This window comes from Xyrauchen texanus, chromosome 12 (genome assembly GCF_025860055.1).
Source record: "Xyrauchen texanus isolate HMW12.3.18 chromosome 12, RBS_HiC_50CHRs, whole genome shotgun sequence".
NCBI classification, from domain to species: domain Eukaryota; kingdom Metazoa; phylum Chordata; class Actinopteri; order Cypriniformes; family Catostomidae; genus Xyrauchen; species Xyrauchen texanus.
This window is the reverse complement of record NC_068287.1, coordinates 44,749,331-44,775,757: the sequence shown is the minus strand read 5'-3', so window position 1 is coordinate 44,775,757 and position 26,427 is coordinate 44,749,331. Positions and strand designations below refer to the sequence as shown.

At 43.2% G+C, this 26,427-nt stretch overlaps 1 protein-coding gene across 2 annotated transcripts; it reads right to left on the bottom strand.

Moving 5' to 3' along the window:
- Positions 1–85: 85 nt before the first annotated feature.
- On the bottom strand, positions 86–8,655 carry LOC127653213 (uncharacterized). 2 transcript variants are annotated; one of them, XM_052139818.1, is made up of 3 exons: positions 7,716–8,655; positions 6,412–6,794; positions 86–5,934 (listed from the first exon to the last, which is right to left on the bottom strand). In XM_052139818.1, the coding sequence occupies exons 1-2, from the start codon at positions 8,038–8,040 to the stop codon at positions 6,415–6,417; spliced, it is 705 nt and encodes a 234-aa protein (XP_051995778.1). In that variant the 5' UTR covers positions 8,041–8,655; the 3' UTR covers positions 86–5,934; positions 6,412–6,414. The 2 variants fall into 2 exon arrangements, with proteins under 2 accessions (XP_051995778.1, XP_051995779.1); XM_052139819.1 differs by having other exon boundaries at positions 1,780–3,456.
- Between the last annotated feature and the right edge of the window lie 17,772 nt (positions 8,656–26,427).

The following is a 26,427-nucleotide window of genomic DNA, read 5'->3' as shown; positions in this document are numbered from 1 at the left end:
ACACACACACACACACACACACACACTCTCTCTCTCACTCTCTCTCTCTCTCTCTCACACACACACACACACACACACACACACACACACACACACACACACACACACACACTCACTCTCTCCCTCTCTCTCACACACACTCACTCTCTCTCTCTCTCTCTCTCAAACACATACACACACACTCACTCTCTCTCACACACACACTCACTCTCTCGCTCTCTCTCTCTCACACACACTCTCTCTCGCTCTCGCACTCACACACACACACACACACACACTTTCTCTCTCTCTCTCTCTCACACAAACACACTTTCTCTCTCTCTCTCACACAAACGCGCACACACATTGTGTGATTTTCTATATCTACCAGTCCCCACCAGAAGGCACATGTGTTTTTAAAATAAGGTGTGCAGAAATCAATATGTTGAGCCCCAGAAAGCTTTACAGATAATTACATTGGAAAGCTCTTGCAGAATCCACACAGGAAACTCTTGTGACAACCCAACTGGGAGATTGTGGTTATCTACTGCATTACAACACTGAGCTTTAGCTTGTACTAAACTATCCCAAATCCTCGTTCTGATTTCTGATGTGCACCTGATCCGAGAGGCTTTATTGAGATTCAATATCGTAGAATAATTATCAGTGTAAACAGCCGTCTTGAGGTTACATTCATTTAGTCTAGATTACATTGATGTGAATGGTGTGATTTGAGGTTCTGGTATTATCTGTGCTCTATTGTGCATGTAGTCAGCAGCTTGAAGAACAGGTGTTTCACATCACACCGGTTACTATACTGACCAATCGGCATTCTGGGACCGCACTGAATCACGAAGAGAGGGCAGGTGAGCTCAACCAGGAGGGAGAAAGTGATGGCAAGTAATGAAGGGCAGAAAAATACATAAATGTTATTTTGACTCATCATGGACTCACTCTGAAAGACAATGAAAAATATAGCAATTTTACGATCTACAAACGTTTTCCTAACGTTCCCATTAGGTTGTGAAAATGTTATTTGAAAGTTCTTGGAATGTCAGTTTGAAATGCTTATGAACAGTGTTTCTTGGTTATAGGAACGTGAACATTTTGACATTTTGCACAATGTGGTAATGTTCTAAAAACGTTCCACTAACGATGTATGAATAACGTTCACATGCTAACGCTTTGAGAGTGACAGAAAACGTTGAAAGAACATTCTATTAACGTACTGCAAGGACGTCTCTTTTCAAAATGTGAATACAACTTGAGCAAAAAGGTAAAAGAACGAAATGTTGTAAGAACGTTTTTTCTTGGTTATAGTAACGTTCTGGAAACGTTTGAAAATTGTGAAATGTTTTCACAATGTGGTAAAGTTTTATTAACGTTCCACTAACGATAAATGAATAACGTTTTGATGCTAACGTTTTGAAAACGTTGAAAGAACGTTATTATGAGAACGTTCGTTCATAACTTTGAGAGAGCGTTGCCTGATAACTCAGCTTCTGATTTTAATTATTTAATAGTTTTTTAAAATATTTTTTTTATACATTTTTATTAAAGTCATTTGATAGAATGACCAAAAATTTAATGCGGTGAAAGTAAAAAACGTCTTTTTCCACATGTATTCACATTTTAAGTTACATTTGAGCATATTTAAGGTAAAAGTAGTTTTAACTTCATAATTAATTTAAATATTATAAATGTTGGTGTTTATATTATTTGACCTGAACTAATCTTACTATGCCATTCAAAAATGTAATAATAATACTAATAATAATACAATTGAACCGACCTCGTCATGAGGGTCAGTGATGTCATTTCCTGTTTTATGTTTTTCTTGTGGCACGACAACACAACTGATTCCTACAGGTTGGTTATGACACACATTTATTAAAAGCTCTTAAAATATTAATCAAGTTTTATTACTCGACCAACAAATGTTTAGAAAATAAATACAAATTAATTACAATTCAGATATGAAAAAAACAAAATTAATTGCAAAAGAGCAGTAATGAAGTCTTCCATCAGCATGAATTGCATTTTAAATGTTTTTAAGCGTGTCACGTCATTTAAACCTAAACTTACAGCCACTCTTTTTTTAAACAAATATCCAGAACATACTCTCGTCAGACGGCGTGGACATATCCTAGAACACACACACACACACACACACACACACACACACACACACACACACACACACACACACACACACACACACACACACACACACACACACACACACACACAGGGTGGATCTCACAAGAAGCATATATGGCATGTGAAGTTGAATTTCCTGTTCGTCCGGTTTGCAGAAAGTCATCTGACAATAACAAGACTTTAAAAGACTTCTTTGGTTATCACTTCACTAATGCTGTATAATCATACAGTAAAACATTTACTCATATAGACAATGCCCAATCGTTTCAGATCAACCCTTTACATTGTGTACACATGCACGGTCTTAATCGTTATAATGGTAACAACAACAACTATGGTTTATATGTAGGCCTATAAATACAGAGACAATGGCATAAGCTGTTGGCAAAGGCAAGATATTTGATGTTCAAAGGAAATCAATCATTAAATCAAATAGCTTTCAATAAAAGTGCAAGTGTCCATTTGTCAAGCTCTACAAGTTTGCTGGAGGTCTTCATTGAGGTGCATGAAAGGATCTCCCGAAAGGAGTCAGGTTTGGCAGTGGCAATCTGTCAAATTCCCACAATGTAGTATTGACAAGATTTTAGAAGCCAGCGGAAACCAGCTGAGAGTGGTGGTGGTGGTGGTGGTGGCGTAGTGGGACAAAGCAGCATACAGCTGGCAAGGTTGCCGGTTCAATCCCCACAGCCACCACCATTGTGTCCTTGAGTAAAGCACTTAACTCCAGGTTGCTCCGAGGGGATTGTCCCTCGGACAAGTGCACTGTAAGTCGCTTTGGATAAATGTAAACCCCCAAACTGTCCAAACCCAGAGTGAGTCCCATCCTTGATTCAGTAGCATCTTCTGGTAGAAATCTCCATTTAAGTTGAAGACATTTTCCAAGATCCAAGTTGACACAAAGACAATCCATCGGTCCACTCCCGTGGCCTTAGAGTGACACGTCACCTCAGCAGCCCCTTCAACACGTCACCTTCTTGCAACCCCTTCAACTTGACTCCCAAAACATCTCCAGTCCATCTTTTTCCTTCACCACGTTAGTGCTCACTTGGGCAGAAGCTCTCGTGAAGTCACAGTGAGGTTCCCCAGGTACCAGAAGATCCAAAACAACAAGCTAAAGAAGATGATGATCGGTCCAGAGAGGACGAACAAGTCCCAGAAACTGAGCGGTGCCAAAATTCCCACGAGGAAGATGACTAGTCCGGCTACATCGAACAGGATAGCCAAGAAGAGAAAGATGAAACAGCGGCCAAATCTTTCTTTGCAGTCCATCTCGGTGTATTAAGGAGAGAGAGACCTGTCGTGCTGAAGGCTAACGGGCTGAAGGACAAATGACAGGAACTCTTTCAATAAAGTCTTGTAAGAAGCAGCTCACCTACATTCTTACGCAGTGCATTTCTAATGTGGCGACAGAGCTGGTATGCAACCACCAAAACAAGATAAACTGCTTGCAAACGCCTACGGAAGAGGTCAAGCATGTTCACCGACCTGATTCATTACAATGACATCATCAACTAGTAACAACAAGGTTCAGATGTTTTAAACGACAGTTGCAGAGATGTGTCTGCCAGAAGATGGCACACCTGTCGCACTACAAGTTTAGCTGACTTTCAGAATCATGCAACAGGATAATAACCAGGACATCAGCATACTATGATACAAGATTTGTCAGAGGTAACATTAATAAGATGTTCATTTTCCAAAGGAAATGCAATGATGTGTTAATAATAAACAAACCAACAGACAATGTTATTAAAATGTTTTCTTCCGTTTAACTCCGACCCCTAAACCTCATGATTGGAAAATCATTTTGTTGTGTAGCACAGAAGAAAACATAGGGGTTGGAAACGAGACGAGCAGGTTGTTTACACATACACCAGTTATTTGTATTGCATAAATAATGCAGTATGATTTCGTCATGTCGTACGAATTATTACGAGTTGTTATGAGATTACGTTGGTGGCGTTCGCCCATTTAAAACTCACAGCCACGATAATGGGATGGTTTGGGAGTTTGTCAAGACACTGTTCCGCGGTTGCTAGGGTGTTCTAGGTGGTTGCTTCCTGGTCCAAGTCAAAAGAGAACACCCCATATGGGGTTTTTCCACCCGTTTCATTTATTCGTCATGCAAAAATCTAAAGTTGAATTGCTTATAAAAGTAACAGCACACCTCTCCTGCGTTCCGGATTGCACCCGGTCGACCGCGTTGCCTTTCAAAGTATACTCTTTTGCCCGCGAGAGAATACGAATGCGTTCGGTGCACTCTGACTCCCGCTGGAGTTCGCTAGTTCGAATCCCAGGGCATGCTGAGTGACTCCATTCAAGTCTCTTAAGCAACCAAATAGGCCCGGTTGCTAGGGAGGGTAGAGTCACATGGGGTAACCTCCTCGTGGTCGCTATAATATGGTTAGTTCTCGGTGGGGCATGTGGCGAGTTACACATGGATGCCGAGGTAGGTGGCATGAAGCCTCCACATGCACCATGTCTCCATGGTAACGCGCTCAACAAGCCACGTGATAAGATGCGCGGGTTGACGGTCTCAGACACGGAGGCAGTTGGGATTCTGGTGGGGTCTTCTGCCACCAGGATTGAGGCGAATCACTACGCCACCACAAGGACTTAAAAGCACATTGGGAATTGGCAATTCCAAATTGGGAGAAAAAGGGAAAGACAATACAGTCAACGGCTGGTGCATGCACAGAGGATGCGTTGCTGTGCACGGCGCAATCTGCAACGCGGACAACCGAAGTATACTTTGGGCTTTAAGACAGTCAATGGCAGGCGCATACAACGACGATGCCAAAGGATGAAGTCTGTGTTTTGAGAAAATCTGGGCCGTGTGTGGACTGTGCTAATGACAAAATTTGCGTCACGCATACTGTGCGCGGAGCGATTAGCAACACGGACAACCGAGCTAAACTTTGGGCTTTAAGAGAGTCTATGGCAGGTGCATACATTGGTGACGAAAAAGGATGAGGTCTGTTTTTCGGGAAAATCAGGGCCGTGTGTGGACTGTGATGATGATAAAATCTGCATCAAGCATACTGTGCGCGGAGCAATTATTATGCATCCCACTATGTCTCGCACACGGTGTATGATGACAATTTCGGCATCAGCACAGTACTCGAGGGCCGTCTGCGTGCAGCCTTGTTGTCTTTGCATGTAATTGCACATGCGACTACCGTGGACTGTACTTAAAACGTATCACAAAGCAGTCATGGGGCACTTACAACGAACGCATTTGCACAGGTTTCACAGAAGTATACCCCATGCAGTCTTAAAGGCCAAAGTATAGTTTGGTTTTACGTGTCCCTCTACGTCTCTCAAGCAGCGTGCAATGCACATTTCGTTACCACAGTACGCGTGGACTGCCATTGACTCCATTAAAGAGTATCGCTAAGTCATTGTAGATGTGTCGAATGCATCCATATGGATGGGATCGCGATCAAAAGAGTATACTTTAAAAGGCAAGAGGAGTCGACTAGGCACAAGACATCAATCCCTTGCTGTAGTCATTGTATGGAAAACAGCAGCTTGGATATTCAGCTATGAATATACTTTTGTTTTCCACGGAAGAAAGAAAGTCATACGGGTTGTGAGTGACATTTTCATTTGTGGGCTAACTACTACTACACTTTTTCACAGATTTGCTTCTTCTAAAGCGCCGCATGGTAGAAGTACAGCATTACATTTCCATTGGTTCTTCGAGATGGACCAAAAAGAACGCGCCCACCATCAAACCACATGCATTCACTATCAAGCTTTTCCTATTGGCTGTCGGACAGGTTGGGCAGCAATCTGTTGTCATAAATGAAAAAGAGAGTTCATATCACAAACATGGCGTTTATTTAATTTTTATCCCCTTTTCTCCCAATTTGGAACGCCCAATTCCCACTACTTAGTAGGTCCTCGTGGTGGTGCGGTTACTCGCCTCAATCCGGGTGGCGGAGGACAAGTCTCCATTGCCTCCGCTTCCGAGACCGTCAATCCGCGCATCTGATCACGTGACTCGTTGTGCATGACACCGCGGAGACTCACAGCATGTGGAGGCTCATGCTACTCTCCACGATCCACACACAACTCACCACACGCCCCATTGAGGCGAGAACCACTAATCACCACCACGAGGAGGTTACCCCATGTGACTCTACCCTCCCTAGCAACCGGGCCAATTTGGTTGCTTAGGAGACCTGGCTGGAGTCACTCAGCACGCTATTTTATTGTATGATGCAGTTGTTAATTTGATCACAGTGATTCAGTTTTAATTTTACTCACCTGTTACTGAAGTAGATCATCGATGCTCGACGACTCATCAGGTTTCGGAGTTTGTACTTTAGTTGCATCCGATTCGGACTTCTCACACCCTTCATTCTGATAACAGGTGAACGGATCATCCTGCGATGCTTCATCAGGTTTGCTCACTTCTGATTCTGTTCCCCGAGTCTGATCGTCTTTCATCTCCTGCAGTTTGGTCAACGACTCCTCGTCTTCGTATGCTTGATTCTGGTGTCCCATGACCTCATCTTCATTGGGGTTTTCCTTGAAAAGTGTATCACATTTGATCATGTCCGATTCGGGATCTTTACACCCTGGGAAATACGTGGATTTGCCCCACGTTATGTTTCGAATTGTGGAAGCTTTACTGGGCGATTTCTCACCTGTGTGAAAAGAAAACAGTCAGCTTAGTTGAATGTATGTTTTGCTTTAATGGGCTGCTGGGAAACTCTAAAATATATTTAAAATATGTATACTACACTACGTGGCCGGGAGTCAGAGCCATTCACGGTTCACCTTGGAGAGCGACAGGGATGTCCTCTGGCTCCCACATTATTTAATATCTATTTTAACCACGTGGTTTGTGAAGCCTTCGATGGCTGTACCGGAGGAATTTCCATCTGGTACAGATATAATGGGAGGTTGATCGATGCCTGGGTGTTGTGTTGTTTTGTGAGTGTGTGTGTGAGAGAGTGAGTGAATGTATGTGTGAGTGTGTGTGTGTGTGTGTGTGTGAGTGAGTGAATGTATGTGTGAGTGTGTGTGTGTGTGTGTGTGAGTGAGTGAGTGAATGTGTGTGTGAATGTTTATGTGTGAGTATGTGTGTGTGAGTGAGTGAGTGAGTGAGTGAGTGAGTGAGTGTATGTGTGTGTGAATGTTTATGTCTGAGTATGTGTGTGTGTGTATGTATATGTGTGTGTGTGTGTGTGTGTATGTATATGTATATGTATATGAGTGAGTGAGTGTATGTATATGAGTGAGTGAGTGTATGTATATGTATATGAGTGAGTGAGTGTATGTATATGTGTGAGTGAGTTAGTATCTGTGAGAGTGTGTGTGTGTGAGAGAATGTGTGTGTGTATGAGTATCTGTGGTCGTGTGTGTGTGTGTGTGTGTGTGTGTGTATGAGTGAGCGAGTGTATGTATTTGTGTGTGTGTGTGTGTATCAGTGAGTGAGTGTGTGTGTGTGTGTGTGTGTGTGTGTGTGATGTGTGTGTGTGTGAGTATACGTGAGTAATGTGTGTGTGTGTGCGTATCTGTGAGTGAGTGTGTGTGTGTGTGTGTGTGTATCTGTGAGTTCTCACCTGTGCTCTGGTTCTTCAGGTGTGTTTTGGAGAGTCTCTCGGTGAGTTTTCTCGCCAGATGTTTGACGCTGTTCGCCGCGCTCGATCTCCTCTTCAAACCTTCTTCCTGCACCTTGATGTTCCCGATGTACCACATCAACCAAAACGCCAGACTGACGAACAGCATGAGCGCGCCGGTGTGAATGAGAAAATCCCCGTAAAACACTCCGCGGATCCGGATGTCGCCGAAGATACCGACGAACAGCAGGACGAAGCCCGTTATGTCGAAAACGATCGCCATGATGAATAACGGCAAACAACCGCCGATACACTTCAGCTGCTTCATCTTCAGGATGCTTCTGCTGCTGCTGCTGCTGCTGCTGTCGCGCGTGTAGCGGAAGAACGGTCGAACTCAGGTGAGACGCACCTGCCGGATGCGAGGGAACGCTCCAAGTGACGTCACAATGGGTGTAGCGCAGGTGCAGGAAACACAGCGGCCGGTTTCAGGATGTGTTGCAAACATGTTGATTACTGTATAAAGTATACCGTTTAGAAAATAGTGCGTGAAACATGCAGTATGCAATAATAAACGTTGCAAACATTAGTACGCTTCATTGATCACACATTACCTCACTAGTTTCTTTGATAATGTAATCATTGTGTAAAAATGTCTATGGTCCTAATAGCATACTACACATACTATTTTTGCAGTAGGCGATATAATTTGTATACTATGCACTGTTAACTGTCTTATTATACAAATTAAAATAGTATGTGTAGTATGCAGTATGCACAATAAACTTTAGTATGCTACATTGGTCTCAACTAACCTCACTAGTAGGCTTAATTTAATTACCTTTGGTATAAAAATGGGTGTTCCAAATAGCATCTATACTAGATATGCTATACTATATATAGCATCCAATAATATGCTACTATTTCTGCTGAATACTGTGCATAATATGCCCTGTTATCTGTGTTATTATTTACAAAATGCAGTAAATACAATGGCATTTGAATACTAGTGTGCTATTGTACTTGAATAACTTCACAAGGTTTTTTTTTTTTTTTTTTGCACATTTCATGTAAAGGTTGTGTTAAAATGGCTATGTTTGGAGTAGCATACTAGTACCATACTATTCCTGTAGAAAATGCACAGTATTCACTGTTTACTGTACGTTATAATAATAATAATATGTTTAACAGTAGGCAGTATGCAATGATAAACATTTCAAACATTAGTATGCCTCAATGTTACTCACATAAGCTCATTATGTATTTTTCATATTTAATCAAAACTTATGTAAAAATGGATATGCCCCAAATAGCATACTACTACCATACTATTCATACTATTTCTGCAGAATATGCAGAGTATGCACGGTTTACTGTGTACTTGTTAAAAATATAATGTGAAACGGCATGCAGCATGCACGGTAAACATTTTAAACAGTAGTATGCTACATTGTTATAACAACAATATTTAATTTACAAATGTAATCAAAAGTTGTTTAAACATTTCTATTTTTATAATAGCATACTACTACCATACTATCCATACTATTTCTGCAGAAAATATGCAGTGTGCAATGTTTCAAATTAGTATGCTTCATTTATTCTCACATAATCGAATTTAGTATTTAGTATATTTAATCAAAACTTGTGTAAAAATGGATGTGCTAGCATATTACTTGCATACTATTCATGCTATATAGTATGTATCTAACGCACATTATGCACTGTTTTCCTGTTTATTGCCTAATTAAAAAAATAGTATGTGAAACAATGTGTAGTATGCACATTATACAATTAAAACAGTCGTTGCTACATTGTAAAATAACTAGAGGTTTTATGAGAACATAGTTAATTGAAGATTTTTGTAAAAAGTTCACTATATATTTTTTTAAATACCTATGCTATACCATTCATACTATTTCTGCAGTATATAATATTCATATGGTGCACAGTATGCACTGTTGTATATGGGGGAAAGTATGTAGTGTGCACGATAAATGTTTCAAACAGTAGTACGCTTCGAGTCACGAGACCAATTGTAATGGACTCGGACTTGAGCCTTTCAGACTATTCGGGAGTCCGATTCAGTCCATTGCATATGTGATACAATTGTGACGCTCTTGTTCTACCCGCTCCGTACGAGACTCGAACCTAGGTCTCCGGCGTGGGAGGCGGATGCTCTAACAAGGAAGCTAAAAGCTATAGCCTCTAGCATCAGTCGCTAATGCACCTCTTGAGGTCTGGAGAGTGAGGTTTACACACTGCACAGCTATCTACCAGCTGGCTCCCATTACACTCACCCCCCTAAACCTCACTCCCATCCGGGTCACGGCACCAATGTGACGCTCTTGTTGTACCCGCTCCGTACGAGACTCGAACCTAGGTCTCTGGCGTGGGAGGAGGGTGCTCTAACAAGGATACAGCCTCTAGCGTCAGTCGCTAGTGCACCTCTTGAGGTCAGGAGAGTGAGGTTTACACACTCCACAGCTGGCTCCCGTTACACAATGAAAAACAAACAAACAAACAAAAAACTAAATATGTTAAAGGATCCTAATGGGATCAAATATGAATCTAAGGATGAAAAAAGGACTTGGATAAACTGGAATTCAGAAAACAAAAAAACTAAACAATGTTTAGTTTTCTTAATGGATTTTTATTTGATCCAATTATAGGATCCTTTAGGGTTGGTTTCAAATTAGGATACAAATCCCACAGCTAAATGCAATAATACTTACATTAAGTGCTTTTTATTTATATACACACAACCATAAATAATGTATTGAAGGCATCCATAATCGTACTCAAAACAATTTCACAATGCAATAAATTAATTTACCACAAAACCTTTTTTGAGCTTCACTCAGCACTCTGAATGTATGGACATGAAACTCAAAGAACTCCATGTCCATGAACTCTATATGGCACAATAATGCTATGTAACTTTAACTGCTGGAGGTGTGTCAATAGGGACTATTGTTCTCCTAACATTGAATGTTTCTAGGTTTGAAATCAGAAAACAACAAATGCACCTCACAGTAGATTCGAATGTTTTCTCAAGCACATGTTTAATACACATTTGCATCATGTATGGAGTTTTTTACCTCCGTGCAAATCTCTTGAAACTATTAAACTCAAAGCATGCAGACTAAGAACCAGGGGTCAAGATATGCCTGGTTTGGTCCAGTTAGCCTCTACCGGTAGATTCTGTAACTACAATATGTGGATCCAAAAAGCAGCTTTCTCAAAATGACAAGTTTTGCAAGCAATGTGTAATTCGTCTCAAATATTTCATTGCAATTAAGTAAATGTAGATGGAGCTTGTAGTCCACTCAGAGGCCGATATTCGATGAAATAATGGGGGTGGTGCATGAACTGAAAATTAGACTGAATGTCTAACAAAAACTATAAGCAGCTTTCACCACTGACAACCATTTAAAAGTAGACAACATGACGTTGATGTTTTGCAACGTGTAATTCATCTAAAATATTTCATTACATGAAAATAGATGTTTTAAAGAGTTTGAAATGGACATATATTTTTCCCTGTCTCTTGCCATCACTAAGGAAGGATTTGGGACTGTGCATATTCTTGTGTTTCCATTAGCCAGTGGGTGTTATTTTTTTTAGATATCATACATCAAATCACCAATAAAATCGGACAAAAATGGTACCATTAATGAATTTTGCATCATTAAACCATATCAGAGTAAAAGCTGCATTGTTTAGGCTAACCATGCTAATATGCATGTGCTTCAAGAACTTTGGTAAACACTTGACGATGTCTTTGCTAATACAGTGATTGGCTCTTTATGGAAAGGAGGGACTTCCTTTCGTACAGCCACAATGTTACATTTCAACATGTCCTCCATATATCAGTATTGCGGGTTTACTGAGGCTTGTATAAGCTACATAGGCGTTTCGTTGCATTCTGGTGCCTCATTTCGCGTGTAATGGGCACCAAAACCACGCCGACTACGAGCACCACCAGACCGATAGAGAGCAGGGCAGGGCCGAGAATGTTGGTGGCCATCGTGGAAACCCCGGCGAAGTACAGTCCACTCAAAACCATACCGCAGATCAGAACGCTGCCCCCAGAGGTTATGAGGAGAATTGCATGCCAGTAAAATTCACAGTTGCCTGGTGACGGTTGAGGGGTCCAGATCGTCTTGTGGTGGGACAAGTTGAAGACCGTGTTATCTGAGTTGGGATTGAGTTGGTCGTGAGAATATGAGCAGGAAGAGTCCCGGAGGGGCAATACATCTGGGATGGACATCATGTCGCCAGGTGTGTCCCGCCTCACACGATCAGTGACGAATGGCACCGGGACGACTCGTCAGTCTGCAATGGAAAAAACAAAGAGCAAATATTTGGGTTTTCTAAGTGAACTCAAGCATTAAATCTTTAATTCTCAAATAAACAGAATGAATAACCTCTTCAACTCTGCGGAACCGCCGACGGGTCATAAAGGGGGGTTCAAGTCTCTGAATACATAAGTCAGGCATATGTGGTATCATTTGAAAACTTAAAATCTGCACTTTTCATAGATAACCATCACTTCTACTTGATAGCTCCAGACATGCACAATCAACGGAGTCCAGACCGCACCCATCCGATCTGAAATCATAACTTGCGCATTTTCATTCATCAGGTTTACACTTTAGAAATATTGGCTGCACAGGGGAAGGAGGTATTGCCCCAAGTGAAGGAGTTCAAGTACCTCGGGGTCTTGTTCACGAGTGAGGGGACAATGGAGCGGGAGGTTGGCCGGAGAATCGGGGCAGCGGTGGCGGTATTGCACTCGCTCTATCGCACCATTGTCACGAAAAGAGAGCTGAGCCGGAAGGCAAAGCTCTCGATCTACCGGTCAATTTTCGTTCCTACCCTCACCAATGGTCATGAAGGCTGGGTCATGAGAGAAAGAACTAGGTCGCGTGTACAAGCGGCCGAAATGGGCTTCCTCAGAAGGGTGGCGGGCTTCTCCCTTAGAGATAGGGTGAGGAGCTCAGTCATCTGTGAGGAGCTCGGAGTAGAGCCGCTGCTCCTTTGCGTCGAAAGGAGTCAGTTGAGGTGGTTTGGGCATCTGGTAAGGATGCCCCCTGGCCGCCTCCCTAGGGAGGTGTTTCAGGCACGTCCAGCTGGGAGGAGGCCTCGGGAAAGACCCAGGATTAGGTGGAGAGATTACATCTCCACACTGGCCTGGGAACGCCTCGGGGTCCCCCAGTCAGAGCTGGTTAATGTGGCTCAGGATAGGGAAGTTTGGGACCCCCTGCTGGAGCTGCTGCCCCCGCGACCCGACTTTGGATAATCGGTTGAAGATGGATGGATGATGGATGGATGGCTGCACAGATTCATAAATTCATTGTAATTTTGGATATTTTTATTTAAAATGTCGATTTATCCTCGTGCCTCTTGGATAATCAGTCATATGAATATTGTTTATATTATTCGGATCATTCGTTCACTTGTATTGCATGGACCAGAGCTGAAATATTCTGCTGAAAATCTTAATTTGTGTACTGAAGAAAGAAGGTCATACATCTGAGATGGCATGAGGGTGAGTAAATGATGAGAGAATGCTTTCATTCTAAGTAGCACATGGGGGGCGACATTGTCCTCCTTTTGAGATACAACGTTCAACATTGATTTAGTTTGTGTATCTTTTAAGCCCAGAAATGTCTCATGCATGATGCACAATTATCTGAAGTTACATTCTTAAAAAATATCACTGTTTTATTCTATTACATTAATACTATTATATATGATATATCTTATAATATGTTATATATGTGTTATAATAATGTTGTGTACACTTCAAGTCCAACATTTGATATGTCCAACAACATACGTTCACTTTCATCCAAACCGACTGTGTTTACATTAATGCTTCATCAAGACGGGCATTGGTGGAATTACGAAGTGTATTTCATCATTTAAGTGTGAACCCGCATTAGTGCACAAACATTAGCCGCCTGTCAATCAAACAGCACGCAGCTGTCAATCTTTTATATTTGATCTATATCAACCAACCATTGGTGCTCTTGCTATCGCGATTGATGAAATGAACACCCCTGTTATAGATGTAGAACATAGGCTAAATATCTATATCAAAAGTATAGCATTAATATCGCGTACATCTCTCTATTTTTCAGATAAACATCAATATTGTTTTATCGCCCAGCCCTATTGATATCATGCATTAATCTCTCACAGCAACCCAATAATCTCAGTGATAGATAGTTACATTACAGGCCACGTTATAGACACACAGAATCTAATAAACAGAAATATGAAATTTACCTCAATATGTTTCTTCAAATTAGAGGTAGGAATAATGCTGATATCTGGCTTGAGCAAGTTAAACTCACATGACACGATCAAGCAATTTACCTTTTTCACTGCGACAAACTCTTTCAGGTGCGGCCGTGATGTTCAGGTGTTGAACTGTGCTCGAGGTATCCTCCACAGTTGGCACCAGATCTGCCGCTGCCGTTCCCTAGCCAATCGTGTTGACAGATAAAACTATAATCATGACGGGGAAGTAGCGAACACAGACGGTGGGAAAATAGTGCAGTAAAAGTACAGTTACAGCACTCAAGTAAAAGTATACAATTTTTAAACTACTTATAAAAGTACAATTCGTGGGAAAACGTAGTTAATGACGTTAGTAACGTTAGTATTTGTAATTTGTTACTTTATTTGATAGTACTGTAATGTCCTGGCATTACTGATGAACTGGGCATAAAAATGTATTATAGTGATGCTGAAAAACCTGCATGGACTGTATTAATAGATGCAATAATCAACAATCTTTATGTACAATGTGTGCACTATATTTATATAAGTTGTACGATAGCTTTGTGCGAGGAATAGACCAAATATAATACAAAATCTTCCCCTCCGCTGTAGCTTTAATATCTCATTTGCACTTCTGAAAGTAAGTCAGTTGTTGACATACAGAATAAAATGTACAGCGCTGTAAAATGAATGTGGAAAGCATAGCTCAGATGAGAAATGTTGAGTTTTATATACTGGAAGAAGAATTATGTACGTCAGCATTCACTTCAGAAACAACATGTTTACCAACAACAGTCACGTCGCATTATATGCAGTGTTTCGTGTAAATACTCCAGTAGTGTAACTAAGTCAATCTGACTGTTAGGATTAGCAGATGTACATGACCACACCCTGAAAAATGAGCTGCTGTATATAAAATAAACAGGCCACAGATGCGAAATACACCAGAGTTACACACTTGACCTTTCAACCACACATCTTACAGTGAGTCTTGTAAGTAGACGACTAAAGCTCAGCACTTCTGTATGATACAAAACATTAAGAAATATATAAATATGATTTGTGTAGACTGGGTCACTATTACTGTTTCTTTATGGATAAATATAGTTGTAAATCTGCAAAGAGTAGAGGTGTAATGAAAACTCTTACCTGAAGGCTGTTGATCTTTTCTTATCCACTTGTATCTGATCTCTGTCCGATCTGTCAGATCAGTATCAACTACACTGATGTGAGACGAGTCATGACGAGTGTGTGTGTGTGTGTGTGTGTGTGTGGTCAAGTGCATTAGACCCATTAAGTGGAAATCTGACAGCATTTTCCCCCTCTCTGTCTCTCCTTCATTACTTCTCTGTGTTCCACTCTCCCTTTGTTTCTGTCTTTATAGACAGAATGACAAACAGATAGAGAAATAATTTTATCTTTAAATATATTGTTGTACCCTTTTATATATTATAATATAATATATATTGTTTACAACCACTGCCTCATCCTCGTGGTGGCGTAGTGACTCGCCTCAATCCGGGTGGTGGAGGACGAATTTCAGTTGCCTCCACATCTGAGACCGTCAATCCGTTACCGCGGAGACGTAGCGCTTGTGGAGGCTTCACTCTATTCTCCATGGCATCCACGCACAACTCACCACATGCCCCACCGAGCGCGAGAACCACATTATAGCGACCACGAGGAGGTTACCCCATGTGACTCTACCCTCCCTAGCAACCGGACCAATTTGGTTGCTTAGGAGGCCTGACTGGAGTCACTCAGCACACCCTGGATTCAAACTCTCAACTCCAGGGGTGATAGTCAGCGGTTTTACTCGCTGAGCTACCCAGACCCCCGGCAATATTTTATTATTGACAGTCATGTCAATAAAGTTACTGCAAATTGAATTAAAAAGTATATAGGTATATAGGCTCAACAGCTGCCTATATACAAATATACCTGAGCCTGCCGTGAAATGTGGGTCGGTTCGGTTGTGTTTTGGTAAATCATACAGCATGAATGTTCTGTGTTGTTATTCAGGACACCTGGTTGACAGAGAAGGGCAAGACTGAATCATTTCATTGACATCATCATCTGGATATAGAATTGATCTTTGTAACTGAAAATAACTCCAAAAAAGGCCAAAAATCCTTAAAATGGACTTCTTTCCATTTGTGTGATCAGAACTGTTAACTTAATGTCTGATTATGTTCTAGAGCGTAGAGCAATGGTGTAGATTTGGCTTGAACATTGGGGGGAGGGAGGGAGGTTGTAATATTGAATCATCAGTGCTGACCCGCCGAGGCATGGACTCTACAAGACCCCTGAAGGTGTCCTGTGGTATCTGGCACCAAGACATCAGCAGCAGATCCTTCAAGTCCTGTAAGTTGCGAGGTGGAGCCGCCGTGGATCAGACTTGTTGGTCCAGCACGTCCCACAGATTCCCAGTCCAGAAACACATGTACTCTTCATCGTGTTCCTCAAACCATTCCCGAACAATGTGTGCAGTGTGGCAGGGTGCATTATCCTGCTGAAGGAGGCCACTGCCATCAGGGGATACCATTGCCATGAAGGGGTGTACCTGGTCTGCAACTGTGTTTAGGTAGTGTCCACATGAATGGCCGGACCCAGAATATCGCCCAGAGCATCACACCCCTTCCACCGACTTGTCGTCTTCCCACTGTGCATCCTGGTGCCATCACTTCCCAAGGTAACGGCGCACATGTACACGGCCGTCTATGTGATGTAAAAGAAAACGGGACTCATCAGACCAGGCAACCTTCTTCCACTACTCCAAGGTCCTGTTCAAACCTTGCGTGTCCATTGTAGGTGGTTTTGATGGTGGGCAGGGGTCATCATGGGCACTCTGACCGGTCTGCAGCTACGTAGCCCCACGCGCAGCAGGGTGTGATGCACTGTGTGTTGTGACACATTCGTCTCGTTACCATCATTAAAACTTTCTGTGACTTGTGCCACAGTAGACCTTCTGTCGGTTCAGACCAGACAGGACAGCCTACGTTGCCCTCATGCATCGACAAGCATTGGGCGCCCAACACACTGATGCCGGTTTGTGGTTTGTCCCTCCTAGGACTGCCGTCGGTAGGTACTCACCACTGCTGACCGGGAGCACCCCACAAGCCTTGCCGTTTCAGAGATGCTCTGACCTAGTCGTTTGGACATAATAATTTAGCTCTTGTCAAAGTCGCTCTGGTCTTTACTCCTGCACATTTCTCCTGCATTCAACACGTCGACTATGAGAACTGATTGTTCGCTTACCATCTAATCTACCCAGACCTTGACATGTGGCCTTGTTAGGAGATGATCAGTGTTATTCGCTTCACCTGTGAGTGGTCGTAATGTTTCATCTGTGTATTTATACTCTGTGTATCATATCAAACATTCAGAAAAAGCATTAGGGTTAATTTTTCAGAACAATATGAACCCTTTCAGAAAATGTACGATTCTTACCTGCTCATATCTGCTTTCCTCACTGGATCATTTATATGGACACCTTTAAAATCTTCACTGACTCCACATATGACTCGTGATATATTTCATGTTTTCTAAACTCATATGAAAGTTTTGTGTGGGTAACAGACATACAGACCGAACTTGCACATGTTGTCAGCCACTGACTGTCTCTTGTGAGACACAGTTTTAGTCCTGCAGGGGGCACTTGAAAACCAAATCTGCCATGCATCAGCATTTAAATCTCTTAGTGTTTTATATCCATTTGGAGACATTTTACACTGGAAAGATAATTGTTAGAATTCATACCTGTGAATGGAAATCCGGCTCAGCGTAATCTTTTTATATCCTCATCCGGTAATAATAAATGACTGTGATTGGCCCATCCCAGGTACCACGTGACACCACCATCTAGGCTAGAGGGGTATTGCGCAACAATAGTTGGGCAATACCAACTTGTACAACAGAGGGGGGACTCAAAAGTCTCAGTCACGTAAATGCAAGGTATCTCATACTAAATAATTTTCAGTGTTGATAAAAAGAAGGACAGAAGCATGATTGGGGTCACCCCCAATTCTACGCCAATATTGCGCAGTACTGGGCAGTGGTGGCTCAGTGGTTGAGGCTCAGGGTTACTGACCAGAAGGACAGGGGTTCAAGCCCCAGCACCACCAAGATGCCACTGTTGGGCCCTTGAGCAAGGCCCTTAACCCTATCTGCTCCAGGGGCACCGTATCATGGCTGACCCCGCACTCTGACCCCAGCTTAACTGGGATATGTGAAAACTAATAAATTTCACTGTATATATGCAAAAAAAAACTGTGTGTATAATGTGTGACCACAATAAAGGATTCTTCTTCTTCTTCTCTTCTACTGTACAAAGCCTACTATTAAAAACAATAGTATGTGAAATAATGCACATTTTGCAACTTTAAACACTTCAAAGAGTGCATTATTGTCACATGACCTCATTGCAGGTGTACCTGGTCAGCCTTATTTTTATGAACAAGTGTCCTTAATCAAAGAGAGAGATGGAGTAGGCGGGAATGCCTGCCACCTCTTCTCCATTTTGAACCGGTGAATATATGTGACAGACCTGAGGAGAGTCAGACCTCTGCAAAAACCTTCGGTAGGTGTAACATTCTCGGCCAAATCAAGTCGTTTATCCAGTCTCATGAGATGCTGGCTTTAATATACTGTAATGAGAAGTTTGTGGACCGGTGCCAGTTCACGGCGGACGGAGTTCATCACTGCTGGTTACGACAAAAACTCTGATTAACATAGAAAATAAACCGTTTATCGTGTGTCGTTTGCCGTCAGGTTTGGGCGCGGTGTGACCATGGCTGCCTGTAGCCTCCTCTATGTTTCTGTTTGATTTCCGAATACTCCGTTCACAAAAATTAAGGCTGGGCATAGAAATGCATCAATTCTTCAACTACAAGCTCTTCAGACATGTTTAGTGAGTTCTGTTCTCTGTTTTGTGTGCAGTTGTGTTGTGTTCTGTTGTCACTATCACTGTTTTTAGATAAACACAACGAGTTTTCTCTTGAACGCCCCAATGTCGTGAGGGGTCTGCGTGAACTGTTGCTCTCGTGCACTCTCATGAACACACACAGGAGATCAACAGTTCACAGTTTCACTAAATAATACATCAGATTTCAGTTTCTCATCAAATCTTATCGTATACTTTCATAACAATCATGAGCTCATGAATAATTAATTAGACTTCTGAATTATACTTTTGTGTTCTTTTGAAGATTGAAGAGGTGCACACTGGACAGGGCAATTCACGTTTTTGTAGCTATACAAAACCCTAAAAATATACCTTTCTACCTATCTACAAAATATACTGAAATAAATATAAAATGCACAGGGGCGCATCATATTTAGTGTTCTGATTAACTTGACCTGTACAATGCTATAATCATCCATCTGCCTCTTTTGCCTTCTACAGACAGCTGGAGGAGAGAGAGGGGTCGGGGAAGTAAAAGCGGAGCTGGATGAAACATACGGCCATTATGTCACTGTTCCTTTGCAATGTGAGTTTGCGAGCAGACTAGAAACAATTGAGATAAACACAGGCACACAGAGTGTTTATAATTGCTTCACGCAGTATGAAACAATCTACTTTCGCTGTTTTGCAGATTCTTTTTAATCATGTTTCAAATGTTTACTCTGACACAGCCACCTCGTGCCCCCCCATTTCATATACAGACATATTCAAGTAGGTATAGCTGCAGGCCGGAGACCTCCAAATGGGGGCAGAATCTCAGAAATGGGGTGGGGTTACTCCAAACGGGGGCGTCACTTCCACTCACGGTTAAGGTTAGGGAAAGGGTTAGGTTAGCGGCTCCCTATATCTTCAATGGCGATTTGGAGCTCACGCCCCTTTTTGGAGCAATGCCTTCCACCGAGCGCTGTTTATCTAAATATTTCACCACAACAAAGAAGATCTGGGACATGCATGGCCAGGTCTAAGGATGTGCTAGTAGGGCACTGGCCTCCCAGATTTAGCATCTTTTTAGGGACCTGTGCAACAACACGAATAATTCAGTGAGTCATTTTTGGGAAGTTTATTATAAAGTAACATTTACACTCTCTCTGTCTGAATCACACATAAAGATGCAGTGCAGAAAATAACTATATAATCACCTGCTTACAGTGTGCCCATTTCAAACATGAGGGTGATCATTCTGTGCAATAATTGCAAAAAATTGGTTCTCATTTTTCAGAGAACTCCCAGTTATTCATAAATAATATTGTATGTGTTTATAACATACACGTTTGTTATTCTTGTTGTTTGTTTGTTGTTGTTGTCCTGACTTTGTAAACATATTTATTCTGGTTCTGTTCACTCAACCTCACTTTGAAAAGTCTCATTTTATTCCACTAGGGGAGTTCACTCCCTATTTAGTGCACGACTTAACCTCCAGTGTGCTGTCTATCTGCACTGGTCTCAGAACAGTTATAGGAGAGCTATAGGATGCTCCCTTGCTCCCTATTTAGTACATGACTTAACCTGCAGTGTGCTGTCTGTCTGCACTGGTCTCAGAACAGTTATAGGAGAGATATAGGATGCTCCCTTGCTCCCTATTTAGTGCATTACTTAACCTGCAGTGTGCTGTCTGTCTGCACTGGTCTCAGAACAGTTATAGGAGAGCTATAGGATGCTCCCTTGCTCCCTATTTAGTGCACGACTTAACCTCCAGTGTGCTGTCTGTCTGCACTGGTCTCAGAACAGTTATAGGAGAGATATAGGATGCTCCCTTGCTCCCTATTTAGTGCATGACTTAACCTCCAGTGTGCCATCTGTCTGCACTGGTCTCAGAACAGTTATAGGAGAGTTATAGGATGCTCCCTTGCTCCCTATTTAGTGCACGACTTAACCTCCAGTGTGCTGTCTGTCTGCACTGGTCTCAAAACAGTTATAGGAGAGATATAGGATGCTCCCTTGCTCCCTATTTAGTGCATTACTTAACCTGCAGTGTGCTGTCTGTCTGCACTGGTCTCAGAACAGTTATAGGAGAGATATAGGATGCTCCCTTGCTCCCTATTTAGTGCATTACTTAACCTGCAGTGTGCTGTCTGTCTGCACTGGTCTCAGAACAGTTATAGGAGAGCTATAGGATGCTCCCTTGCTCCCTATTTAGTGCACGACTTAACCTCCAGTGTGCTGTCTGTCTGCACTGGTCTCAGAACAGTTATAGGAGAGATATAGGATGCTCCCTTGCTCCCTATTTAGTGCATGACTTAACCTCCAGTGTGCCATCTGTCTGCACTGGTCTCAGAACAGTTATAGGAGAGTTATAGGATGCTCCCTTGCTCCCTATTTAGTGCACGACTTAACCTCCAGTGTGCTGTCTGTCTGCACTGGTCTCAAAACAGTTATAGGAGAGATATAGGATGCTCCCTTGCTCCCTATTTAGTGCACGACTTAACCTGCGGTGTGCCGTCTGTCTGCACTGGTCTCAGAACAGTTATAGGAGAGCTATAGGATGCTCCCTTGCTCTCTGTTTAGTGCATTACTTAACCTCCAGTGTGCTGTCTGTCTGCACTGGTCTCAGAACAGTTATAGGAGAGCTATAGGATGCTCCCTTGCTCCCTATTTAGTGCACGACTTAACCTGCAGTGTGCTGTCTGTCTGCACTGGTCTCAGAACAGTTATAGGAGAGCTATAGGATGCTCCCTTGCTCCCTATTTAGTGCACGACTTAACCTCCAGTGTGCTGTCTGTCTGCACTGGTCTCAGAACAGTTATAGGAGAGATATAGGATGCTCCCTTGCTCCCTATTTAGTGCATGACTTAACCTCCAGTGTGCCATCTGTCTGCACTGGTCTCAGAACAGTTATAGGAGAGTTATAGGATGCTCCCTTGCTCCCTATTTAGTGCACGACTTAACCTCCAGTGTGCCGTCTGTCTGCACTGGTCTCAGAACAGTTATAGGAGAGCTATAGGATGCTCCCTTGCTCTCTGTTTAGTGCATTACTTAACCTCCAGTGTGCTGTCTGTCTGCACTGGTCTCAGAACAGTTATAGGAGAGCTATAGGATGCTCCCTTGCTCCCTATTTAGTGCACGACTTAACCTCCAGTGTGCTGTCTCTCTGCACTGGTCTCAGAACAGTTATAGGAGAGCTATAGGATGCTCCCTATTTAGTGCACGACTTAACCTCCAGTGTGCCGTCTGTCTGCACTGGTCTCAGAACAGTTATAGGAGAGCTATAGGATGCTCCCTTGCTCCCTATTTAGTGCACGACTTAACCTCCAGTGTGCTTTCTGTCTGCACTGGTCTCAGAACAGTTATAGGAGAGCTATAGGATGCTCCCTATTTAGTGCACGATTTAACCTCCAGTGTGCCGTCTGTCTGCACTGGTCTCAGAACAGTTATAGGAGAGCTATAGGATGCTCCCTATTTAGTGCACGACTTAACCTCCAGTGTGCTGTCTGTCTGCACTGGTCTCAGAACAGTTATAGGAGAGATATAGGATGCTCCCTTGCTCCCTATTTAGTGTATGACTTAACCTGCAGTGTGCCGTCTGTCTGCACTGGTCTCAGAACAGTTATAGGAGAGCTATAGGATGCTCCCTTGCTCTCTATTTAGTGCATTACTTAACCTCCAGTGTGCTGTCTGTCTGCACTGGTCTCAGAACAGTTATGGGAGAGCTATAGGATGCTCCCTTGCTCCCTATTTAGCGCACGACTTAACCTCCAGTGTGCTGTCTGTCTGCACTGGTCTCAGAACAGTTATAGGAGAGATATAGGATGCTCCCTATTTAGTGTATGACTTAACCTCCAGTGTGCTGTCTGTCTGCACTGGTCTCAGAACAGTTATAGGAGAGCTATAGGATGCTCCCTATTTAGTGCACGACTTAACCTCCAGTGTGCTGTCTGTCTGCACTGGTCTCAGAACAGTTATAGGAGAGCTATAGGATTCTCCTTGCTCCCTATTTAGTGCATGACTTAACCTGCAGTGTGCCGTCTGTCTGCACTGGTCTCAGAACAGTTATAGGAGAGCTATAGGATGCTCCCTTGCTCCCTATTTAGTGCATGACTTAACCTGCAGTGTGCCGTCTGTCTGCACTGGTCTCAGAACAGTTATAGGAGAGCTATAGGATGCTCCCTTGCTCCCTATTTAGTGCATGACTTAACCTCCAGTGTGCTGTCTGTCTGCACTGGTCTCAGAACAGTTATAGGAGAGCTATAGGATGCTCCTTGCTCCTATTTAGTGCATGACTTAACCTCCAGTGTGCTGTCTGTCTGCACTGGTCTCAGAACAGTTATAGGAGAGCTATAGGATGCTCCCTTATTTAGTGTATGACTTAACCTCCAGTGTGCTGTCTGTCTGCACTGGTCTCAGAACAGTTATAGGAGAGCTATAGGATGCTCTCCCTATTTAGTGCATGACTTAACCTCCAGTGTGCTGTCTGTCTGCACTGGTCTCAGAACAGTTATAGGAGAGCTATAGGATTCTCCCTTGCTCCCTATTTAGTGCATGACTTAACCTGCAGTGTGCCGTCTGTCTGCACTGGTCTCAGAACAGTTATAGGAGAGCTATAGGATGCTCCCTTGCTCCCTATTTAGTGCATGACTTAACCTGCAGTGTGCTGTCTGTCTGCACTGGTCTCAGAACAGTTATAGGAGAGCTATAGGATGCTCCCTTGCTCCCTATTTAGTGTATGACTTAACCTCCAGTGTGCTGTCTGTCTGCACTGGTCTCAGAACAGTTATAGGAGAGCTATAGGATGCTCCTTGCTCCTATTTAGTGCATGACTTAACCTCCAGTGTGCTGTCTGTCTGCACTGGTCTCAGAACAGTTATAGGAGAGCTATAGGATGCTCCCTTGCTCCCTATTTAGTGCATGACTTAACCTCCAGTGTGCTGTCTGTCTGCACTGGTCTCAGAACAGTTATAGGAGAGCTATAGGATGCTCCCTTGCTCCCTATTTAGTGCATGACTTAACCTCCAGTGTGCTGTCTGTCTGCACTGGTCTCAGAACAGTTATAGGAGAGCTATAGGATGCTCCCTTGCTCCCTATTTAGTGCATGACTTAACCTCCAGTGTGCTGTCTGTCTGCACTGGTCTCAGAACAGTTATAGGAGAGCTATAGGATGCTCCCTTGCTCCCTATTTAGTGCATGACTTAACCTCCAGTGTGCTGTCTGTCTGCACTGGTCTCAGAACAGTTATAGGAGAGCTATAGGATGCTCCCTTGCTCCCTATTTAGTGCATGACTTAACCTCCAGTGTGCTGTCTGTCTGCACTGGTCTCAGAACAGTTATAGGAGAGCTATAGGATGCTCCCTTGCTCTCTATTTAGTGCATGACTTAACCTCCAGTGTGCTGTCTGTCTGCACTGGTCTCAGAACAGTTATAGGAGAGCTATAGGATGCTCCCTTGCTCCCTATTTAGTGCATGACTTAACCTCCAGTGTGCTGTCTGTCTGCACTGGTCTCAGAACAGTTATAGGAGAGCTATAGGATGCTCCCTTGCTCCTATTTAGTGCATGACTTAACCTCCAGTGTGCTGTCTGTCTGCACTGGTCTCAGAACAGTTATAGGAGAGCTATAGGATGCTCCCTTGCTCCCTATTTAGTGCATGACTTAACCTCCAGTGTGCTGTCTGTCTGCACTGGTCTCAGAACAGTTATAGGAGAGCTATAGGATGCTCCCTTGCTCTCTATTTAGTGCATGACTTAACCTCCAGTGTGCTGTCTGTCTGCACTGGTCTCAGAACAGTTATAGGAGAGCTATAGGATGCTCCCTTGCTCCCTATTTAGTGCATGACTTAACCTCCAGTGTGCTGTCTGTCTGCACTGGTCTCAGAACAGTTATAGGAGAGCTATAGGATGCTTGCTCCTATTTAGTGCATGACTTAACCTCCAGTGTGCTGTCTGTCTGCACTGGTCTCAGAACAGTTATAGGAGAGCTATAGGATGCTCCTTGCTCCCTATTTAGTGCATGACTTAACCTCCAGTGTGCTGTCTGTCTGCACTGGTCTCAGAACAGTTATAGGAGAGCTATAGGATGCTCCTGCTCCTATTTAGTGCATGACTTAACCTCCAGTGTGCCGTCTGTCTGCACTGGTCTCAGAACAGTTATAGGAGAGCTATAGGATGCTCCTTGCTCCTATTTAGTGCATGACTTAACCTCCAGTGTGCTTTCTGTCTGAACTGGTCTCAGAACAGTTATAGGAGAGCTATAGGATGCTCCCTTGCTCCCTATTTAGTGCATGACTTAACCTGCAGTGTGCCGTCTGTCTGCACTGGTCTCAGAACAGTTATAGGAGAGCTATAGGATGCTCCCTTGCTCTCTATTTAGTGCATTACTTAACCTCCAGTGTGCTGTCTGTCTGCACTGGTCTCAGAACAGTTATGGGAGAGCTATAGGATGCTCCCTTGCTCCCTATTTAGCGCACGACTTAACCTCCAGTGTGCTGTCTGTCTGCACTGGTCTCAGAACAGTTATAGGAGAGATATAGGATGCTCCCCTATTTAGTGTATGACTTAACCTCCAGTGTGCTGTCTGTCTGCACTGGTCTCAGAACAGTTATAGGAGAGCTATAGGATGCTTCCCTATTTAGTGCATGACTTAACCTCCAGTGTGCTGTCTGTCTGCACTGGTCTCAGAACAGTTATAGGAGAGCTATAGGATTCTCCCTTGCTCCCTATTTAGTGCATGACTTAACCTGCAGTGTGCCGTCTGTCTGCACTGGTCTCAGAACAGTTATAGGAGAGCTATAGGATGCTCCCTTGCTCCCTATTTAGTGCATGACTTAACCTGCAGTGTGCCGTCTGTCTGCACTGGTCTCAGAACAGTTATAGGAGAGCTATAGGATGCTCCCTTGCTCCCTATTTAGTGCACGACTTAACCTCCAGTGTGCTGTCTCTCTGCACTGGTCTCAGAACAGTTATAGGAGAGCTATAGGATGCTCCCTATTTAGTGCACGACTTAACCTCCAGTGTGCCGTCTGTCTGCACTGGTCTCAGAACAGTTATAGGAGAGCTATAGGATGCTCCCTTGCTCCCTATTTAGTGCACGACTTAACCTCCAGTGTGCTGTCTGTCTGCACTGGTCTCAGAACAGTTATAGGAGAGCTATAGGATGCTCCCTATTTAGTGCACGATTTAACCTCCAGTGTGCCGTCTGTCTGCACTGGTCTCAGAACAGTTATAGGAGAGCTATAGGATGCTCCCCTATTTAGTGCATGACTTAACCTCCAGTGTGCTGTCTGTCTGCACTGGTCTCAGAACAGTTATAGGAGAGCTATAGGATGCTCCCTTGCTCCCTATTTAGTGTATGACTTAACCTGCAGTGTGCCGTCTGTCTGCACTGGTCTCAGAACAGTTATAGGAGAGCTATAGGATGCTCCCTTGCTCTCTATTTAGTGCATTACTTAACCTCCAGTGTGCTGTCTGTCTGCACTGGTCTCAGAACAGTTATGGGAGAGCTATAGGATGCTCCCTTGCTCCCTATTTAGCGC